This window comes from Phyllobates terribilis, unplaced genomic scaffold (assembly GCF_046119375.1).
Source record: "Phyllobates terribilis strain yellow unplaced genomic scaffold, ASM4611937v1 Scaffold_2__4_contigs__length_985480577, whole genome shotgun sequence".
NCBI classification, from domain to species: Eukaryota; Metazoa; Chordata; class Amphibia; order Anura; family Dendrobatidae; genus Phyllobates; species Phyllobates terribilis.
In genome coordinates, this window is record NW_027362762.1 from 796,573,689 (window position 1) to 796,596,344 (window position 22,656).

Sequence of the window (22,656 nt, forward strand, 5' to 3'; positions counted from 1 at the left end):
GACTGTGAGCGAGTGAGTTTTGTTACTGTGTGCTGGAGAAGGCTGTGTTTTGTTTCCTTTGAAAGTGCGGTTTATGAAGCCTGAATAAACCTGCTTTGGACATTTTAAAGAGACAGTGTCCTGTGCCTACCACTAACGCGGCTGAGTGAGTACAAAACCCTACTCTATGTTGATATAGAAATAAAAAAGTATAATGACTCTCGAAAGAAGGGTAGAAATAACGAAACTGCAAAAATAAAAAATAGCTGCGGCGAGAAATGGTTAACTATGGGCAATGTATGGCACTGAATTCCTATGGTTTCTAATGGGTAAAGTTTCTTTAATTGGGTAGTGCCAAATTGGCGTATGGAGACTTATAGGCCAGAGAAGAGAAGAAGAGTACTTGGACTTTAGTGCCACCTTACGGAAATACCAATCCTAAAAGTCAGTAAGGACCTTTTAAAGATCCTTGCCACATGAATAGCCTAACTTGAAACTCCATTAGCTGACATTTTTTTGGAATTTTTGCCACTCATCAGTGCAAAGAAGGAAAACAGAGCTGGTTGGGTGAGCGGCCTCAGAGGGGCTCTAAAGATAAAAAAAATTACTCTTGGTGGATAGCGCCAAGATGGCATAAAGATTCACATGCTGAAGGCACCTGTCAGATGAGGATTACCTAATGTATGACTCTGACAATCACAGCAAACAAAGTGTTAATACACCTAATTTGATAAAGAGCATTTTCGGTTATGATCACAATTTTGTGTTACAGATTCATACAAAATATGTGAGGAAAATAATTTGCCTTCATGTGAAAATGAAAGCACAGAAATACAGTGGAGCTCATATAATTTTATAGTCTGCATATCTGTGGGATATGGATGCTCTGATTATATTCATGGTTTAGAGTATAAAATCCCATGGGCACCAGGGGCAAAAAAATTAAGAACAAAGGGATTTGTTGCCCATAGTAACCAATTATAGAGCAGATTTAATTTTACAAAAGGATATTAAAGGGGAACTATCACCAGCCTGAGCATGCTAAACAGGCCACATCATGTAGTAATGGCTGCAAAGCTGAATTAAATATATATTGTATTTCTTTATTTATTTTTTTAATTTCTCCTCTCAGTTATGGAGATATTGGCTTGCAAAGTTTAGGTTAGAATTTAATATACTAAATATTCAAATTTCATATATTTCATGTTCGCATACTTAGCGTTGCAGTGTGCTGCTTTGTTGGTTAGCTTTTTATGGGGGTAGCGGCTCCTAGTAAGCACCTGTTCACACCTATTTCTTGTATTAGAAGTGCCGTCAGTTTTTTCTGTTTCCATGTTTAAGCTTTGACTGAGCACTCCACCCCTATGCCACAGGTGGTTTTAATTGCAGTGGGATCTTACTTTTCCACATATAAGCAGACGGATGTCCCTAAGAGTGGTATTCACATTGGTGGGGTCCTGGTATTTTGAGAGACGCCTTAACGTGGCTACCAGGTACACATGAATTGGCCAATTTATGCGCTAAGATTTCTCATTTATTTCTATTTTCTACAGCAGTAATGCTATTCAAATTTCTTATATTTCATGTTTGCATACTTAGCATTACAGTGTGCTGCTTTGTTTGTTAGTTTTTTAGGGAGGTAGCGGCTCCTAGTAAGCACCTGTTCACACCTATTTCTTGTATTGGAAGTTTTTTTCTGTTTCTGAGGTATGAAGAGGCTGCTAACACTGGTTTCCCATCCTATTTACCTTCATCTAATACTGAAGATACCAGGCGAGCAGAGGTAAGAAGAGACTGCTCACACTGCTGTCCATCCTGTTTACCTTTATCTAATACTGAAGATAGCACGGGTGCTGAGGTAAGAAGAGGCTGTTTGCACTGCTGTCTACCGTCTGAATGCTGAGTGGCATATTAATTCTACTAGATGGTGGCCCGATTCTAATGCATCGGGTATTCTAGAATATGTATGCGGCCGACCGGGCGCAATCAGCACAATGTTTAAATTTGGCGCCAAAATCGCTGATTGGTCGTGGCCGGGACCAATGAGCAGAGCGGTGTTTAAATTTGCCGCCCATCTCACTGATTGGTCGCGGCTGGCCACCGCGACCAATCAGCGTCGTATTAGTGTGGGCCCGGGAGCGGTGCTGCTTGTGTGGCTCCGTATTAGCGAGGACCGGGGAGCGGCGCTGCCTGTGCGGCTCCTTCTGCTGCGAGAAGCCGGGAGATGAGCGGCTGCTCGCAGCAGAAGCATCCCGACCGGCGGCGCCGCTCCCCGGTCCTCCGTTCACACTTGCTGTCGGGAGATCAGCGGGCCAAGCCTCTGATATTCCGACGTTAGCCGCATGGAGGTCAGCGGCGCCGGTCGGGGTAGTTGTGCTGCTAGCGCCGCTCATCTCCCCGCTTCATCGCCGCTGACCTCCGTCCGCCAGATGAGCCGCTAACGGCCGCCATCTTTTTTCAGAAATCCCGCGGCGCTGATTGGCCGCTGCACCTTCCTAGTGTGATCTTCTAATTAAATTTATTTAGGAACTGATTTAAATTGTCATGTCTTTTATTTTTTTTTCTATTACTGGAGATCTCCTTTAAGGTCCATTAAAAAGAATAAAATATATATTCAGATAAAATTCTAAAAACATTGGGCAGTGCTTATATTATTAATTATACGCTGTGACACATTTCTTAACAGTTTTATTACATTATCAAGCTTGCCACAAGACAATTTCTCAACATGCAGAACAATGCTGCTTTTAGTGATATGAATAAGAAGTTTTCAAGTTACATTTTCAGACAAGTCTATTAGACATGCAAAAAATAGATCAAATTTAAGGAGGCACAACATACAAAATGGACCTCTTGTATTGGCTACTAAAAAAAACTTTAGATTAGCTTGAAAATTAGAGTAGATTAATAATAGCAGAAATCCATTCTAAATGCTTTCAGATCTTTTCTCATCTAAAGCCATCTGACATTATTAATGAGTCAAAAAAAAATCACTTCAGCATTCAACATCTTAATAAATGGAATGACAGCAACTCATGAAATAATTGTGCTTCTTACACAATATACCTATGTGGAAATGGAGACATTTTAGCAAAGATTTTACAAATGAACAAAACTTTGATGCAAATAAAATCTACAATGATAAATCAGAATGGTAGCTGGAGAGACACTGATGAGGTGCCAGCAGTGATCTTCTGTAATGCAATTATGTGACAAGGTGGAACCTAAAAACCATACAGAGCAAAGCTTGTGCTTAGAATGGGATGGACGTTTGCCACTTCAAACATGCAGTCTACAACTACAGCATACACACTCATGGAAGAGGTAGAAAGCCTTACCCTCATCAAATGAAGAAGAGTAGTTACCCATAGCAAAGAGATGAATGTGAAGAAAGCTTGATGGAGAATGAATGGGAAAAAAGAAGCATCACTTATAATGGTAGAAATGATAGAACCATACACAGAAAGATGAGAAGAGAACAATGTGTGACAGGTATAGAGACAGAACTACTTCCCCTTCCTCCACACATACCATCTATGTAACATCCCTGGCAGCATGCTGGCATGGCTTACCATCTCCCACCATGCAAGACCGCCAACTTACCTATCAGTCCAGGCTGCTCACTTAGGTCCAGTACTTGCTGTGTGCATGTCTCTTGTCTGATTGCTTAGGGCGGCGGCACGGTTACTGCCTGATTCTTATAGTTACAGTGTGAGCACTCCCAATGCGTCCCCAGCCTATTGCTGAGTCACTGGATACTTAAACCCCCTCCACCCAGTAGGAGGGGCCTGAGCAACGCTTTCTCTCAGTGTGTTCTGTGCAACTGAGTTGCCAGGTCCTGTCCTGTATCTTGTCTGTTTCCGCCACTCTGGGGGTGGTATAACCAGGCCTGTTACCTGTATCTGTGACTTCTAGTCTGTTTCCGCCACCCTGGGGGCTGAGTTCCCAGGCTCGTTCCTGTATCTTGTTCCTGTCTGAACAGTGTCCTAGCCCGTTACCTGTTTGTCTCTATGTCCGTACCTTTCCTTTTCCTGCAGTGTCTGAACCTGCACCTAACTCCAACTCGTTGTCTCTGTACTTCTGTTTGTGAGTTGTGTCCACTCGCTACTTCATTTTAAGTACCTTGTGTGTATCTGGTTCTGCTTGTCCCGTTTCCCTGCCTCCGTATCTACCTCCTGTGTTCTAACTATCTTCCTGTGTTTCCCAGTCTGTTCCATGTTAACAGAGGCCTGTCCTGTCTGCCTGCACCTTCTGCTTTGCGGTTCCGCTCTGCTCTATTCTGCCCTGTTTGTCCTGTGCACCTGCAGTTTCGCTCTGCTCTGTTCTGCCCTGCTTGTCCTCCGCACCTTCGGTTTCGCTCTGCTCTGCTCTGATTGTCCTCCGCACCTTCGGTTTCGCTCTGCTCTGATTGTCCTCCGCACCTTCGGTTTCGCTCTGCTTTTCCTCCACACCTGCGGTTTGTTCCTGTATCCCAGTCTGTACTGGTCCCTATCCAGCCTGCTTTCCTACCTGCCAGTACCTGCTTGTCTGCATACCAGCCGTGCCTGCCTGTTCCTGCATTCCCCGGTGTGGGTCAACGGCTGTGCCCGGGGTCTGACCTGGAGTAGCACCTGGGCCACCTCCCATGTCCCTCCTCAGACCACGGAGTCGATTAAGCCACCATGTGTTCGTGGTCGGATCTGGCGAGGCCCCTAGTCACGCCCCTCCAGGCACTCCTCGGTTCGTGGCCCAGTGGGACCACTAACTACGCTCTCGCCAGTTAGTCCGGGCGTGAGCGTAACAATCTATTTCATCAGAACCTGGAGTAGCAGGTGAATTTTCTTGCCATTTTTAGCTATCAGAGGCATGGGTGAATTTCCCGAAAATATATATACTATATATTTATAGATATACTATATATTTACAGCACAGACCAAAAGTTTGGACACACCTTCTCATTTAAAGATTTTTCAGTATTTTCATGACTATGAAAATTGTACATTCACACTGAAGGCATCAAAACTATGAATTAACACATGTGGAATTATATACTTAACAAAAAAGTGTGAAACAACTGAAAATATGTCTTATATTCTAGGTTCTTCAAAGTAGCCACCTTTTGCTTTGACTGCTTTACACACTCTTGGCATTCTCTTGATGAGCTTCAAGATGTAGTCACTGGAAATGGTCTTCCAACAATCTTGAAGGAGTTCCCAGAGATGCTTAGCACTTGGCCCTTTTGCCTTCACTCTGTGGTCCAGCTCACCCCAAACAATCTTGATTGGGTTCAGGTCTGGTGACTGTGGAGGCCAGGTCATCTGGCGTAGCACCCCATCACTCTCCTTCTTGGTCAAATAGCCCTTACACAGCCTGGAGGTGTGTTTGGGGTCATTGTCCTGTTGAAAAATAAATGATGGTCCAACTAAACGCAAACCGGATGGAATAGCATGCCGCTGCAAGATGCTGTGGTAGCCATGCTGGTTCAGTATGCCTTCAATTTTGAATAAATCCCCAAAAGTGTCACCAGCAAAGCACCCCCACACCATCACACCTCCTCCTCCATGCTTCACGGTGGGAACCAGGCATGTGGAGTCCATCCATTCACCTTTTCTGCGCCGCACAAAGACATGGTGGTTGAAACCAAAGATCTCAAATTTGGACTCATCAGACCAAAGCACAGATTTCCACTGGTCTAATGTCCATTCCTTGTGTTCTTTAGCACAAACAAGTCTCTTCTGCTTGTTGCCTGTCCTTAGCAGTGGTTTCCTAGCAGCTATTTTACCATGAAGGCCTGCTGCACAAAGTCTCCTCTTAACAGTTGTTGAAGAGATGTGTCTGCTGCTAGAACTCTGTGTGGCATTGACCTGGTCTCTAATCTGAGCTGCTGTTAACCTGCGATTTCTGAGGCTGGTGACTCGGATAAACTTATCCTCAGAAGCAGAGGTGACTCTTGGTCTTCCTTTCCTGGGGCGGTCCTCGTGAGCCAGTTTCTTTGCAGCGCTTGATGGTTTTTGTAACTGCACTTGGGGACACTTTCAAAGTTTTCCCAATTTTTCGCACTGACTGACCCTCATTTCTTAAAGTAATGATAGCCACTCGTTTTTCTTTACTTAGCTGCTTTTTTTCTTGCCATAATACAAATTCTAACAGTCTATTCAGTAGGACTATCAGCTGTGTATCCACCACACTTCTGCACAAAACAACTGATGGTCCCAACCCCATTTATAAGGCAAGAAATCCCACTTATTAAACCTGACAGGGCACACCTGTGAAGTGAAAACCATTTCCGGTGATTACCTCTTAAAGCTCATCAAGAGAATGCCAAGAGTGTGCAAAGCAGTCATCAAAGCAAAAGGTGGCTACTTTGAAGAACCTAGAATATAAGACATATTTTCAGTTGTTTCACACATTTTTGGTAAGTATATAATTCCACATGTGTTAATTCATAGTTTTGATGCCTTCAGTGTGAATGTACAATTTTCAAAGTCATGAAAATACAGAAAAATCTTTAAATGAAAACGTGTGTCCAAACTTTTGGTCTGTACTGTGTATATGTGTGTAATATATATATATATATATTATTTATATATATATATATATATATATATACGGTGTCATCTATTGCAGTATATAGTTTTTCTTACTGAATGTTTCCGTATGCTAAAAAAGAACAGACTAAGCTATTCCATATTGAATTAAAAACCTTTTTTAATAACATGGAAAAGATCAGGGGAGACCAAAATGTCACTGGTTTGACCTCCATTGGATAAATGGGGACCTGTGAATATAGTTTTCAAATGCATTGTAGGCTTTCATGATGCATGTGGTGGTCTTATTTTTTCCGAGATGTATATATCTAATAGTAGAATCATCTAGAATGGCAATTTCAAGAATTTAACTGTGAGCCCATAAAATGCTGGTTGCCTAGATTTTAGAATATGTCAATATAGATTAGTATGAATTGTCATAATGATAACTAAGTCTAAACAAGACTACTACTAATAATACGCTATGGTATACGAGCTTAAATGTTATAGTTCCCACCTACAGGGTACACCTTGTCAAGGCAGAGGGGCAAAAGCGATTTAGTCAATTTGTGTGTTAAGTACAGTAGTTCAATATTCATTTATGCCTTGCAGGTGCCCATCTGTACCTTCTCCATATCTTACTATGCTATTTGCACATTATTGGAATCACAGCAGCTTGGAAAGTTCACATTGGATTCATTTTGCCAGGAGGTGCTGGTCACTTATTTTTTGTAAAATGTAGTTCTCATTATATTAAATGCTATTAACATAATTTGTTTTTATCTGGTCGAAATCTGTCATTAGCCAATCATGCCGCTCAGCACATCGTGGCTACAACTGACTGCAATGTGACAGCATCATAATTTAAGACCGGTGTATTTTATTGTAAGTACTGTACATATTTACTGAAATCTACCCCTTTAAAAATAACAAAGTGTTATACTTTTACTGAAGAATTATACTCTAGGCTTCTGATATTTACCTTTCACTAATTATTCTTTTATATGTATTTTATTACCTTTATTAATATATTTACAAATTTTACTATCACCAAATCATATGTCTTCATACAAAGTGACATATTATTAATAATCCGAGTAGCAGTATATAAAAAAGTGCAAAAAATTAATTGTTGACTTGCTATTCCTTTCAGCTTTGAGGTTCGCCATGATCTTTATGCAGCACAATTACAATGATTTGGAATAATATGCCCCATAGGAAATAGTATGGTACAAAAAGAGATCGCTTCGTTCTGCTCTGATTAGGACTCCCACTCAATGCGCATTTCAATGTTGTTACTGATTGTTCTGCACAAGGCAATGTTATTGCAGAGAAAGAGAGGTAGTTATGTATGGATATTATACTGAATCGCATTATTCTTATCTCTCACTATTGCAGAACCAGGTGAAATGTATCATAAAATATCATTAATGTGGTAACCTGTCTATAAAGAAGCTATTTGTATCTAACAATACACTAAGCTCAAGTGTTGTACAGTCATGGCAGAAAGTGTTGGCATCCTTGAAATTGTTCCAGAAAATTAAGTATAAGGTCTATTTTTTTATTTTTCGCCTATGTTTTAGATTCCCAGTGGATTTCACAATCCAGTACAGTCTAGCTTTTTTATGTCTCTGTCAGCAGTGGGGTCCTCCTGCCATAGTGTTTAATTTCATTCAAATATCGACAGATAGTTTGCACTGACACTGATGCATCCTTAGACTGCAGGACAGCTTGAATTTCTTTGGAACACGATTGGAGCTGCTTATCCACCATCCGGACTTTCCTGCGTTGCAACCTTTCATCAATTTGCCATGGGCTGTAAACTTCTTGATTATGTTGCGATCTTCACATCAAGATATCTGGAGATGGACTTGAGATTGTTGATATTTTTCAACAATTTGAGTTCTCAAGTCCTCAGACAGTTCTCTTCTCCTCTTTCTATTCTCCATGCTTAGTGTGGCACATACAGACACACAATGCAAAGATTGAGTTAACTTTTCCCCTTTTTATCTGGTTTCGGGTGTGATTTTCATATTGCCCACACCTGTTACTTGCCACAGGTGAGTTTGAAAGAGCATCACATGCTTGAAACAAAGTTGTTTACCCACAATTTTGGAAATGTGCCAACCATTTTGTCAGGACCATTTTGGGGGTTTTCTGTGAAATGATGTCCAATTTGCCTTTTTGTCTTTGTTTTTTATGTTGTTCCAATACACACAAAGGAAATAAACATGTATAAAAACATGTGTAATTGCAATAACTTTCTGGGAGAAATACTTCATTTACTGGAACAAATTCAAAGGCGCCAACACTTTCGGCCATGATTGTATCTGTGTATTTAACACGTGAAATACTTCTATGTAAGTCAAATAATACATTTTCACAGCTTGATCCAAACGAGAAAATATATCTGCTTCAATACGTATCCCCATAGAATAGAATCGATGTTCATTTACACAACTGCATCAACTCCAGGGGCCCCTCATTTCCTTCCATGAGTAATACATAGCAAGCGTAAAAAGGGAACAATTATAAACAATGACACCAGTCAAATGGAAACCTCTCTGCATGAAACTGTGTATGCATTCTGACTACCTAGAACATTTCCATTATTATATTGCCAGTCTATTATAACACAGGCCCGGCATCTTCTGACCTACACTGAATCAGCATTAACCAGAAATACTGCAGTGGATTACCAGGATCCATGTAACAAGTAAAACAAGGATAGGGTCACACGAACGTATGTTCTCTCATCTGAGAAAATCTGTCCTATTATGCTAATCACAGCCTGATCAGAGTGTGATCCGATTTTCTCGGATGAGGAGAAGATGGGGGGAAAAAAAAAATTCTTCAGCATTAGTCTTTGAAATCAGACTGCACTCAGATGTCTACCAAGTGCAGCCTGATTTTTGCACGGACTCATTTACGTGCTTGGCAGAGTGCAATATTTGTATCGGATGCAAATTGGGCATGCTGCGATTCTTTTCCACGGATCGGCTCCATCTGAGGAAAAAATCAGATTTGTGAACAGCCCCATAGAATAACACTGGTACTAGTGCGATCAGATGTTTTGTTGGATCACATTTGGACCGAAAATACAGTGGTCTGCACGAGACCTTAGGGAAAGTCATTATAGTGGAGAACAATTTTTTTTCTAGACTTCCCTTCAGTAACTCCATTAAGCTGGGGCTACACGACGATTTTGCCATGAAAAAAGTTGCTCAGACATCATAGTGTAATGCAGCAAGTTGCAAAAAGTCTGAACCAACTGGATTTTTTGAGACTTGCTTTTCACAGTCCAGTTACTCTAGGGGTAGCAATGCAACCATATTCACCTGCATTACGCTGTGATGTAGCAGAGTCATAGTGATTTTTGGTTATGCGATTTTTGGCGAGTTTCTCAAAGGGGTTTTCCCATGAACCAAAGTTGATTTTAATCAATAGATCTTGAAATAATAATAAGTTCTACAATTGGATGTGTTTAAATAAGATGTTCCTGTGCTGAGATAATCTTATAAATGTGCCCCTGCTGTGTACTGTGTAATGGCTGTGTCTGACCGTACAGGAACATGGTCTGACCATACCACAGCTCCTGGGCAGGGGGGGAAGCAAAAGATTATACAGACAGGACAGCAGGGGGTCACAGCTGATTCTTTCTTTGAAGTAAAAAAAACATTTTTTAAAAACAGGCAGGGAAAGGTTTTGCCTCACAAAAAGAATCAGCTGTGATCCCGTGCTGTAATGTCTGTATACTCTCTTATCTCAGCACAGGAACATTTTATTTAAACACATCCAATTGTGCAACTTATTATTATTCCAAGATCTATTAATTAAAAAGAACTTTTATTCGTGGGAAAACCCCTTTAAGCTCCAGCAATCAGCTGCGATTACCAGAGCTGGTTGTGCTTGGCAATGAATTTTACATGCAGAGGCCACTACAAGGAAAATGCAGAATTACATGCTGGCCATTCAAATAAATCTGGGACCATGTACTAGGTGGCCAGCTCAGCTTCACTACAGCAGCTCTTGTCTGGCTACTAGAAAGGTATCCTGATGGCATACAGAGAGGGAGGGTCTAAATGAAACAACTCATTTAAGCTATGGCTAGGTCAAGCAGATAAAGATCACTATGTGCGGCTGCTACTTCACAGTGTATGGCAGGTGAATGGGGCTGCATCACAACCCCTAGGGTACAATGAATGCAATAAATCCAACTGGGTATGACTTTCTGTGACTTTCTTGTCGTGATATGTTAAGGGTCGCTATGCAAAACAATGCACTTGCATTGTAATGTACCAGCGGCAAATAATATTCTTTGGCCGCATGACCTGTGTCGCGGTCTAACTGGCTTTCTAGAGCTAGCTTTAAACTCATGCAGCTTTGGTTCTGCCTGGCATAGCCGACTATAGAAAACAACTGACTGAATTCAACTCCAAGTCAAATTCAGACAAGACTGACTTCAGGATAAAAGGGATTGTCCATTTTCAGGCTTGTAATATTTTAAAATGAAATAAGCATTACTTTACTTAGTCGCCTCTCTGTTTCTCTCCACCAGGATTTTTTTTTACCTGCCTGTAGCGCTGACATGTCATTTACAAGATGTAACCCCTGCAGCCAATCACTTATCATGCAAAAGTAGATAACACAAGACCGCTGAGGACAGCTATTGGCTGCAATGGTCATGTGTTATAGATGTGATGTTACCGCTGCACCCTGGCAAACAAATGTTGGGGATGAGAGGACATGTAGCACAGGCTTCTGCAGTTAAGCAACGATTACTGTTTCATTTTAAAGCATTATCACCCTTGGGGTCAGTTTAGACAGGCAACCCTTTGAAAATCATTTGTAAAAGCTGCTATATACAATCCATCTAAATTAATATATTAAATAAATGAATAGAAATATAACAATATGTGCCAGGTACATACAGTCATGGCCGTAAGTGTTGGCAACCTTGAATTTGTTCCAGAAAATGATGTATTTCTCCAAGAAAACTATTGCAATTACACATGTTTTGTTATACACATATTTATTTCCTTTGTGTGTATTGGAACAACACAAAAAAGGCAAATTGGACATAATTTCACACAAAACTTCAAAAATAGGTTGGACAAAATCGTTGGCACCTTTCTAAAATTGTGGGTAACCAATTTTTGTTTCAAGCATGTGATGCTCGTTCAAACTCACCTGTGGCAAGTAATAGTTATGGGCAATATGAAAATCACAGCTGAAAACCGATAAAAAGGGGAGAAGTTGACTCAACCTTTGCATTGTGTGTCTATGTACCACACTAAGCATGGAGAACTGTAAGCAGAGAAGAAAACGGTCTGAGGACTTGAGAACCAAAATTGTTGAAAAATATCAACAATCTCAAGGTTACAAGTCCATCTCCAAAGATCTTGATGTTCCTTCGTCCATGGTGAACAACATAATCAAGAAGTTTACAACCCATGGCACTGTAGCTAATCTCCCTGGACATGGACGGCAGACAAGAATTGATGAAAGGTTGCAATGCAGGATAGTCCAGATGGAGATTAAGCAGCCCCAAACAAGTTCCAAAGAAATTCAAGCTGTCCTGCAGGCTCAGGGAGCATCAGTGCAATGAGAACTATCTGTCGACATTTTAATGAAATGCTATGGCAGGAGACCCAGGAGGACCACACTGCTGACAGTGACACAGATACATTAAAAAGCTAGACTGCAGTTTGGCAAAATGTACGTAAGTAAGCCAAAATCCTTCTGGGAAAGCTTCTTGTGGACAGATGAGACCAAGATACAGCTTGTAATGAGGCCTACAAAGAAAAGAACATGGTACCTGCAGTCTAATAGGGTGGAGGTTCAAATATGTTTTGGGGTTGTTTTGCTGCCTCTGGCACTGGGTGCCTTGACTTTGTGCAAGACCTCATAAAATCTGAAGCTTACCAAATGATTTTGGGTCGCAATGTAGTGCCCAATCTCAGAAAGTTGGGTTTGCATCCTAGGTCATGGGTCTTCAAGCAGAACAATGACCCAAAACATACTTCAAGACGCACCCAGAAATGGATGGAAAAAGGCTTGAGAGTTCTGACGTGGCCAGCAATGACTACGGATCCAAATCCCATTGAACACCTGTGGAGAGATCTTAAAATTGCTGTTGGGAGAAGGCACCCTTCAAATGTGAGAGACCTGGAGCAGTTTGCTAAAGAAGAGTGGTCCAAAATTTCAGTTGAGAGTTGTAAGAAGCTTGTTGATGGTTATAGGAAATTATTGATTGCAGTTATTTATTGCAAAGAGTGTGCAACCAAATATTAGGTTGAGTGTATTTGCAATAATTTGCTGGGAGAAATACTTAATTTTCTGGAACAACTTCAAGGGTGGCAACACTTTCGGCCATGACTGTATATCAATATATGTGCCAGGGCCGAAGCTACACAACTCATATGAAGCACCACTATAGCACAGGCCAATGATACATAGCACAGCAATGTAAGGCTGATAAGATCATGGCGTACCTCTAGACTGCCGATTTTATGTTCCAAATAAACTTTTCATCCAGTTTCTAGATTCCCAGGATACTCTACTCCCAATAGTAGCCAAATTAAAATTCTTTTTTATCTTTTTATATTTAACACACAAGACTTAAAAGACTTATAGGGATAAATGAAGCAACAAACTGGCAGGAATACAGGATAGTCATGGGGAGAAGGGCGGGTGGCACTCAGGGAATTCGACACAGCCGCATTTCTTCGGAGTCATTTCTTTGGGGACATTCTGTTTCATGTATTACTAGTCATTTACATTCTACATATTTGTAGAAGCTGCAGGATCAGCCGGCTGTACCTAATGTAGAGACACCTTCCTTCTACTTCCAATCTTATAAGCATCCATATAGAATATTACCTATTTATTACTATGTTTATGATAACTCAGTGTGGAAATATAAATATTGCAGTGTGTATAAGCTCCTTAAACTTATAACAGTAATCTGAATATTTCATAAAATATGTCACCGGCATTTATATGTAGCAAGAAGACAAGGCACTACGACCCCCTTCTGTTTCCTTCCCTCCATCAGGAATATTATTTTCGCACACACACAATTTACATTGTTTTTTCTCATTAGGTTTTTAATTATCGGATCTACAGAAATCAAATCCTTTATTAAAACAGACAGGACTACAGCGCTTCATGCCAGAAAAATAGGATGGTGTCATTAAGATTAGCAGCAGTACTACATAAGAAATAATCATAGGAAGATTTCACACTGGATCCTGTCATTGCAATGAAAAAAAATCTTACCTGGCAGGCGAGAAAGGCAGATTTGGTCTCACTGCTCGTAGCTCCAGAGTAACAAAGTAGCTGTTACTCCATTGAGTGACTTGAGCAGATGACACTGGAGAAGTGACACATGTTAAGTCTTACATGATCTGTTTACCAGAGACCTTGCCTGCAGCAGAACAGAGAACAGCACCGCTCTGCCCCACCATACTACAGAGATTACTGGACTGTTAAACTCTCAATTATACATGATTCATATTTCAGTTATAATGTTTAGCAGTCCATTACATAACCTAAAAAAAAGCCCTGCTACCCTAGGAAATGGCATTAGTAGCTGTTCCCTGAAGAAATATAAAAGAGTAGAGCTGCAGAGACTTTTATGTGTTACATAATACGGCATCATTATTATGTCAATAAATGGTCGCTATAATTTTATGACATAATTGTGGTAATTACCTTACATGCTATAAATTCCTAATGTAATAGTTACCAAAAAGTGGAAAGTACCCTTCTAAGGGTACAGCGCCTTTTCCCAAAGGAAGGTGATGATATACAAATTTCTCTAATTAAGGGCTCATGCACATGGCCGTAATAATCAAACAAGTGCTATCCGTTGTTTTGACAGATAGCACTTGTCCCCATGTCATCCAGTGATGACCACACCATTACTCAGCAGGAAACAACATGGGCTCACTGACTGTCCTGTGTTTTTTGTATTCCAGTGAGCATGAGTCTATGGGTGATAAATGGCTGACTGATGGCCACCACCAGTGCATCTGTTGGAGTTAGTTTAAAAACAAGTTAACTAGGTAATTCAGAATTCATTTTTATTTCAGCAGAAGCTGAAAGACATAGAAATGATCAAACTCAGTTATACTCACCGTCCCAAGGTCCAGTGCTGCCTCTGTACTACTTTCCTGGTCTTTGTTGAAAAGCTGCAGTGGTGACGTCACAATAAAGTGAACAAGACTGCTGCAGCTAATCACTGGACTCAGACTCTGGTGCTGTCTGCATTGGGCTTACCGCTGAGCCCATTGATTGGCTGTATGCAAGCTGTAGTTGTGATGTCACCATTGCAGACTGTCAAAAAAGACAGGTCACCGTCAGAGAGGCAGCGCTGGACCTGGGGAGGGTGAGTGTAGCAGAGCTTGTTAATTTCTACATCTGTAAGCCCATTCTGAAAAACAAATTAATCTAAATCACACTTTTAAGTAAGGACAATTGCTTTCTATAAATCAGGATTGTCCAAGTGCCACAGTTTTATTGGGAGTCTCCCATGTCAATGCACCATTTAAGTTCCATAGTGTTATTTTTCCAATATAATGTGCTGGAAATCTATTTTCCAGTAATTACCAATAATGAGACAGCAGACAGCTTTATCCGCATCTGAAAGAGTCACCATCATTTTTATTTTCACTTCTATATTCCATGAATACAGATATGAAATTGATATTTCTTTGATTTATCAAAATGATTTACGATATGAGGAAATGTTCCACTTACAGAGTAATATCTGGCTTTTGTTCAAAAATGATGTCACCTCAAAGACTAAATGTAAGAACAGTCCTAAAATATACTACTCCGGGAAATATTATAGATGAAATACCATCTCATATATCATCATTACAAGGCCATTAAGAGATTACAACTGTAAGATCATCTGTGCCCAGAAAGTTAAGAAATGTATTATTGGCACAAATTGGTTAAAGGGGTTGTCGGAATTCTGTAGAAAGTCGCCTACTGGCAGCAATAGTCCTAAAATAATGAAACCATATATACTCACGCTCCATCCCAGTCCCAGTGCTGCGTCCCCAATGATCAGTGTGCTGTTTGCTTTGGCTGCAGATGTCACAGTCCATGTGCCATGTCTACAGCCAATCACTGGCCTTAGTGTTACCTTGCTGTATAAAGCTGAGGCCAGTGATTGGCTGCAGATGTCACAGTCCGTGTGCCATGTCTACAGCCAATCACTGGCCTTAGTGTTACCTTGCTGTATAAAGCTGAGGCCAGTGATTGGCTGCAGATGTCACATGTGGTATAGGGGCTGTGATGTCTGCAGCCAATGCAAATAGTACACCGGGGTGGGAGCAACATTGAGATTGAGGTGGAGTATACATGGCCCCATTATTTCAGCAATAATGCTGCCACTAGGCAACTTTTTATATAACTTGGACAATCCATTTAACATTTCAGAATATGTCCTCATACCAGACCAGTTTATAGTCAGCTACTCAAATTACAGCCCTGCAAATCCTGGATTATAAGAAATCAATTGGATTTAGCCATAGATTTTACCTGCTTCCATACAATTGGTTAAGTAACCATTTACAGAAGGAATCCATTATACTTAAACACATACACATGCCCTTAAAGAGGACATTTGACTAGATTTTTTTTTTTAATTTAATACAAGTACCTTCTCTAATTGGCGCTGCTGCACTGATTCTGGAGCAGTTTTCCTTTTTCTTTTCTGCCCGTCAGTTACAAAGTTATACGCACTGGTAATAAAGATGCAAATATTCCCTCCGACCACCTTTGCGTCCACCATAGAACTGCTCCGTGGGTGTAGCGTGTTTTGATTGGCCAGAATCAGGGGATAAAAAGCAAATGCCCACAGATCAGGTCTGTGGTACACATCCAGTTGGTTGAAGGGAAAATGTGCAGCATTACTACCTGGGGACAACATTTTGGAAAGGAAATGCACAGTATAAAACAAAAACTGTTCTAGAATCAAAGAAGCAGCACCAAGTGGAGGGGAAACTCAGTTTCAGTTTAAATTAAAAAATTCCAGTGAAATGTCGTCTTTAAATTCAAGTGGATTCAGATGTGAATGTGGCCTTACTACTTACTAGAAAAGCTTCTCTCAGAGCACAGTTTTCATCACCTTTTAGGCCGGGGTTACATGAGCGATGATTCTCTCATATGAGAGAATCGGGCCGATTATGCTAATGACACTCTGATCAAGCTCGGTCAGAGTGTGAGCCGAGTGTCATCTTACTGTCATCCAATTATCTCGCATGCAAGAATCGCAGCACAGGTGCGGAGAAGATGGAGAACTTAATTTCTCCATCTTCTCCATTGTCAACGGATGCCGGACTGCACTTCACCCATAGATTTGAATGGGTGCGTGCAATCCGAATTCCGGAGCCACTCGCAACATGAGAATCGGCATAAGAAAAAAATAAAAGATCTGCACTGCCCCATAGAATAACATTGGGCCGAGAGCTACCCGATAAAAAGTCACATGGCCCTCGGCCTTGTTATACACCAGTGTGAGGGAAGTCTAACAGTGTTACAACTGAGCTTTAGGTTATGTTCACATGTTCAGTATTTGGTCAGTATTTTACCTCAGTATTTGTAAGACAAAACCAGGAGTGGGTGATAAATACAGAAGTGGTAACGTGTTTCTATTATACTTTTCCTCTGATTGTTCCTCTCCTGGTTTTGGCTTACGGATGTAAAATACTGAACATGTGAACGTGGCCTAACAGTGAGATGTCATCAGAGCACAATGATTATTACAATGTAGAGTAGCACCACCAGTATGTTATTTATATTCACTATTACTTTTTACTTGATAAAGGGTACATGCTCATTTTGTTTTCTTCCTGGGTTTTGTCTGTGAAATGGCCACAGTGTGACCGTGCTCCTACATATTGCACATATACCAACTTATGCTCCAGCTCATTGCTTTGGTTCTGCAGTATGCAGTATAATACTGTGGAAATAAAAATGTTATGAAAACTGTCTAAAATAAAAAACTGCTTTTGCTGCCACAGTAACTAACCGCAGAGCAGTTTTCATTTTTCAGAAGCAGAATTTATATGAAAGCTAAGTTGTGATTGGTTACTACGGACAACAAAGACCTGGGGCAAATTTATCAAAACGATCTAAAACAAAAAGTGTTGTTACCCAAACCAACCAATCACAGTGCAGCTTTCAGATTACCAGATGGCGATAAAGACACCAGTTCCTTGATTCATCAAGGCTTTTACGCCAGAAATACGGCATAAAAAGCTTTCAGAAGTTACAAAACTTTTGTACAATGTGAGCGTACAATATGTATTGACCTTTGGTGCTTTCATGGAGTGGGCGGAGCAGGGGCAGGACAAGGGCAGAGCAGGGGCGGGACAGGTCGGGCAGGGCAACTCCCGCTCATTAAATTCATGACTGGAGTAAGGATTCCGCTCCTGGAGTAAGATTCATGGCGAGGACAACATGGAGGCACATGCCACATCATGCTTCACCTGATTCAGTAAGAGCGTGAATCTCTTAATGAATCAGATGCCTTACACTCAACCCAGTCCCTCATCTGGGTCAGCATTAAAAAATCAGTCTTGATGAATTAGGGCCTAATTCTTGTATACAGTTTTATAGAGAAGGATGAAAAAATAAAAGTCTAATCATTCGTTAAATGGGTTCTCTCAAGAACTTTCTTTAAGGGCAGAATGCTCCCTGCCTCCCAACTTACTGCTTGCTGGGGGGATGGTGCGCTCCAGATGATTGACAATTTGGACCAGCGATATGGTTCTGTCTGCTCTCTGATGCCGTAAGGAAATGTAGCTCTCTGCAGGGCACAGAAGAGGACCAGATCCCGATATCCAGCAAGCTTCAGAGCTGCGTTTTCAAGCTCTAAAACAAAGAGCTGCACTTCTTGGCTGAGAGATTGTTCAACGGTAAGCAACAGAACAAGTTGTAAACTATAGTATTAATAATCCCTCCATTCTTGAGAATTGACAGGATTTTTAAAGGAATCTCTCACCAAGCTTTTGCTACTCCATCTAAGAGCAGCATGATGTGATGTGTCCCTTACTGGGCTGCTTGCTGCAGTTTTAATAAATTCCCAGTTTTATCTGCAGCAGTTCTACCAGTTCCCTGACTTCTGAGCTCTGCATAGCCCCACTATCACCACTGATTAGCAGCTGTGTGTGTACACTGTGCATAGGCAGAAAGCTGCCAATCAGTGGTGGGGGGTAGGGATTATACAGAGCACATGTATATGAAATATGGAGAACTACATGGCAGGTTTACTAGTCTTCTAGTGATAATCTTCTGTGAAAAAAACAGTGATTTTATCAAAAGTACATCAGGTTCTCTGTCTCTACATTATGCTGCTGTCAGATTAGTGGCAAACACCTGGTGACAGATTCCCTTTATTAAGAGGTAAATTGCAAACAGCTTGTAAAAACAAGCAACTCTACCTATTTATGATGATGAGAAAACCGCTTTAAAGGGAACCAGTCAGTCGGATTTTGCTAAGTAAACTACAGGCAGTGTCATGTTGGGGCTGCTGCACTGATTAAAATGATACCTGAGGCGAAGAAATCAGTCTTGTGGTTCTTGTGTAATCAGTGTTTGCAGTTTTGAGTTAATGATATGCTCGTTCTCTGGGGCGGGACTGTAGGCAGGGTCGCCCCGCTCTGTCTCTCTCTCTGGCCGTCTCTATGATGAGGAACATGCACGTGCTTCGGGGCGGGCCTGTGGGCAGGTCTTATCTCGCTGATCCTCACCCATCTGCTATTGATGACCGTTCACACGGATAGGTCATCAATCTCATATGCCTGGAGAACAAGTGCGGACAGCTATTTATACCAACGAGGTTTGGGCTTTAAAATCCCAACATGTCCAAACCAAGAGTATGCCAAAGTGACATAGAAGAAGAACTACAGTCTTATAACATTCTGTGTATTAGTTGTAAGGATGCACTAATCCTCCTGCTGTATAAATCCCCCTCAGTGGCTCATCCCCTGCAGATGACGCAATCTTCCACACGTCTATTATAGGAAAGTCCTGCCAGTGTTTTGGTTAGTAGTATTCCCCAGATTTGCCTTTACTAGTGTAGTGCTTTGTATCCAGGCCCCACAGGGGTTTAGTAATGGAGTAGGCTGATATTTCGGAGGTGTCAGTGTGTATGACTGAGTGGGGACTCTATTTATAACCAGGCATTAATACATTCAGGACTTACCAATGTCATTGCTTTTGTCTGATGAGTCTCTGTCGGGAGTGCTGGATACAGTACTGATTCCCACCTCGGCCTTCGGACTGTCACTCCTATTTGTCAAGACAGCCAAACATTAGCAAACCAAAATATTAGCCTGTGCTCACATGTCCCAAAGTAACAAAGATATTCTCTAAATCTACATGTCTGCCATTATTACTATATGAACGTATTGAATGCAGGATATGGAGTTTTACTATCTTAATATATTCTCTTGTTTGGAGCCACTGTAAAAACAAATGAACTCTGCAGTTTACCTCAGGAATGGAGCCATTTTCAATCCATTAGTGTGCTGCTTGTTGTTAAAGGGGTGGTCCGATATACAAAGTAATTTTCATCCTAAATCCCTATCTGTTTAATGCCATAATCTAAACTAATTTCTAAGATACTTGAATTGAAAATTCCCTACTGTTCCCTAACTACACTATCTAACTGCTTTTCTTTTTTTTTTTTACGACTTCATTTTTTGACAATGTTTCATTTGAGAATCCCAGTGCATGCTGGGATACTCCAACGAAGCATCATCAGGGGGAAGAGGCTGTGGTCACAGGCGCGCAGTGACGGCGTTGGTCTCTGCTTGCCGGGTAGTCTTAGAACACACACTAATAGGACGCTCTGGTGCCAGCTCATTATTGCTGATCTGAGCCAGCAACACAGAGTGCGCTGTCAACGTGCACATCACACAATGCACAGCGTGCAGGGAATAGCCCAGCCCTTGAAATGAGCTTCACTGACACTTTTGTTACGCGCTGGGGGCAGAGGCTGCGGCAGTGACCGCAGCCTCTGCCCCCTGATGACGCTTCGTTTGAGTATCCCAGCATTCACTAGGACTCTCACATGAAGCATCATCAAAAAAGGAAGTAGTAAAAAGAAAGCAGTTAGATAATGTAGTTAGGGAACGGTAGGGAATTTTTAATTCATGTATATTAGAAATTAGTTTAGATTATGGCATTAAATAGATAGGGATATAGCATGAATATTACTTTGTATGTCGGACCGCCAGGCAAGGAGCGTGAGCTTGCAGTCTTTTTTCTACACAGCACTGCTCTGAAGCTTCTGTGCTCCTTTGATGCTGCAGAGACGAAGCTACCTGGGCTTGCAACAGTGGAAAGTGCCCAGTTCTGGCCGCGAGTGTAGCCACAGCATGGGGTCGCACTGTCAACCATCAGAAAGCTGAGAGACAGAGCTCCTGAAGACTGAAAATGAGACAAAATATACAAGACTACAACACGGTATGGAGTAACAAAGGCTGATTGCTGAATCCCCCACCCCACAAATACACACACGGATCACTATAATAAGTGTCCTGAGCCCCTCACTCCTCCTCACTGCTCAGCAGCACTAGGGGTGCCATTGAATAGAGCAGCGATCAAATATGATGGCTGTCCCTTCATTTAATGTCTATCGGGCTGACAGAAACAGACAACTGCTGTACTTGGCCGCCTCCACACATGCATTAGACTTTGTGGCATCACGCATGCTTGACCATCGCTTCATATCAACTTTGGAGTCTGTCATGGGGTCCCAGCAATAGGACATACATCATTTCTCCTGTGGATGGTGCATACACATTAGGAGGAAGGCTCTGGCTGCTGCAATGACTGCGCTGCTGCTAGGTAGTGTACAGTTCAGTTTGGCACAGATCGGGTTCTTGGTTTGGCCACCCATGGGCCCTTGTGCAGTTGAACTGGCTGCAGAGGCGTTATAACCGCTCCTGAAACTATTGTCACATAGGACTGATCATGATGACAGAATACACTGTTATGTACGCTCTAATACAAACAGTAATTAATAACACAGCTTGGCTGTACTACGCTGAGCAAGCAGATGACGATAAATATAACTCATCTATTAGTATATCACGCTGAAATGGCAGAGCTGCCAGAGGAGTCACCTCCATGTCACCTAAGTCTGGACTGTCATTGGACTTGGCTTACCGCTCAATCCACTACTCACAAGAACACTTCTGTGAGGTCAATTAACTCCTCATTACATTTAAGTGGCTGAGATCATATAATAAGATCCTTCACTGGACATCTTCCATGTACACACAAGGAGGTGGTTATACTGTAGTTTATGACACCATATGGAAAATCAGTATAATCTTTTTATTAAAGAGCATTTTCATATCCAGTGGGAAAATTTCAAAAAGACTAAAATAGACATCCAGATATGGATTTTTACTGTAACTCTACCAGCCTTACTGAGTCTAAGAGATCTATATAATAATGTATGCAATTCTTTATTGTGAAATCAGGTCACAGATTCTCTTTGAGGACATCAGGAAACACTGTGACACAAACATAAAAGCAATCAAAACATAGGCCAGTCCCACGTGATAGCAATAATGTATAGCAGCAAATAGTAAAAAGTGCCACTATAAAACGTGTATAACACAAAAATATCAAGTAATGTCATAATAATAAGCAATGGTAGAGGAAGAAAACAAACCAGTAATGTAATAAAGTGCTTACTATGTTACACATTTTAACAACAACCAGGTAGCAACCTTCACTTCAGACTGACACACGTTTCACCCCACGGCTTCCTCTAGGGGTACTGAGTATACTACTCTTTACTGTAACTTTGATTACTTAATATACATACATTAATAGCCAGCACTTGGCACTTTCTTCAGTCCTTTGTTTGCTTTTAATTTATTTAATATTTGTTTGACACTGGAGGAATTTTTGACACTAGTATTGAACCAGAATCCTGCTGAATCTCCGTGCTCTAATCTATGCCAGTTTCTATATATTTCAGCGACAATGTACACCAGATTATGGTGTACATTATAATATACAGTATTCGTTAAGCAGCAATTTGCCTCAAACCTTTTGCTGAGCCATTTTTTTTTTTAGAAAAGTGCCAGGCCTGGCAATTTACTAAAGTCAGTCAACTTTTATGCAAATG

The 22,656-nt window shown here is 41.2% G+C and overlaps 1 protein-coding gene across 5 annotated transcripts in view; it reads right to left on the minus strand.

Annotated features, from left to right (window-relative positions):
* Positions 1-22,656, minus strand: part of SH3KBP1 (SH3 domain containing kinase binding protein 1) — a 464,745-nt gene that overhangs the window by 33,777 nt on the left and 408,312 nt on the right. For all 5 annotated transcript variants that reach the window (XM_073667463.1, XM_073667464.1, XM_073667465.1 and 2 more), the window contains one exon: positions 19,711-19,796. In XM_073667463.1, coding sequence (XP_073523564.1) covers positions 19,711-19,796 — 86 coding nt within the window. The remainder of the gene's footprint in view (positions 1-19,710; positions 19,797-22,656) is intronic.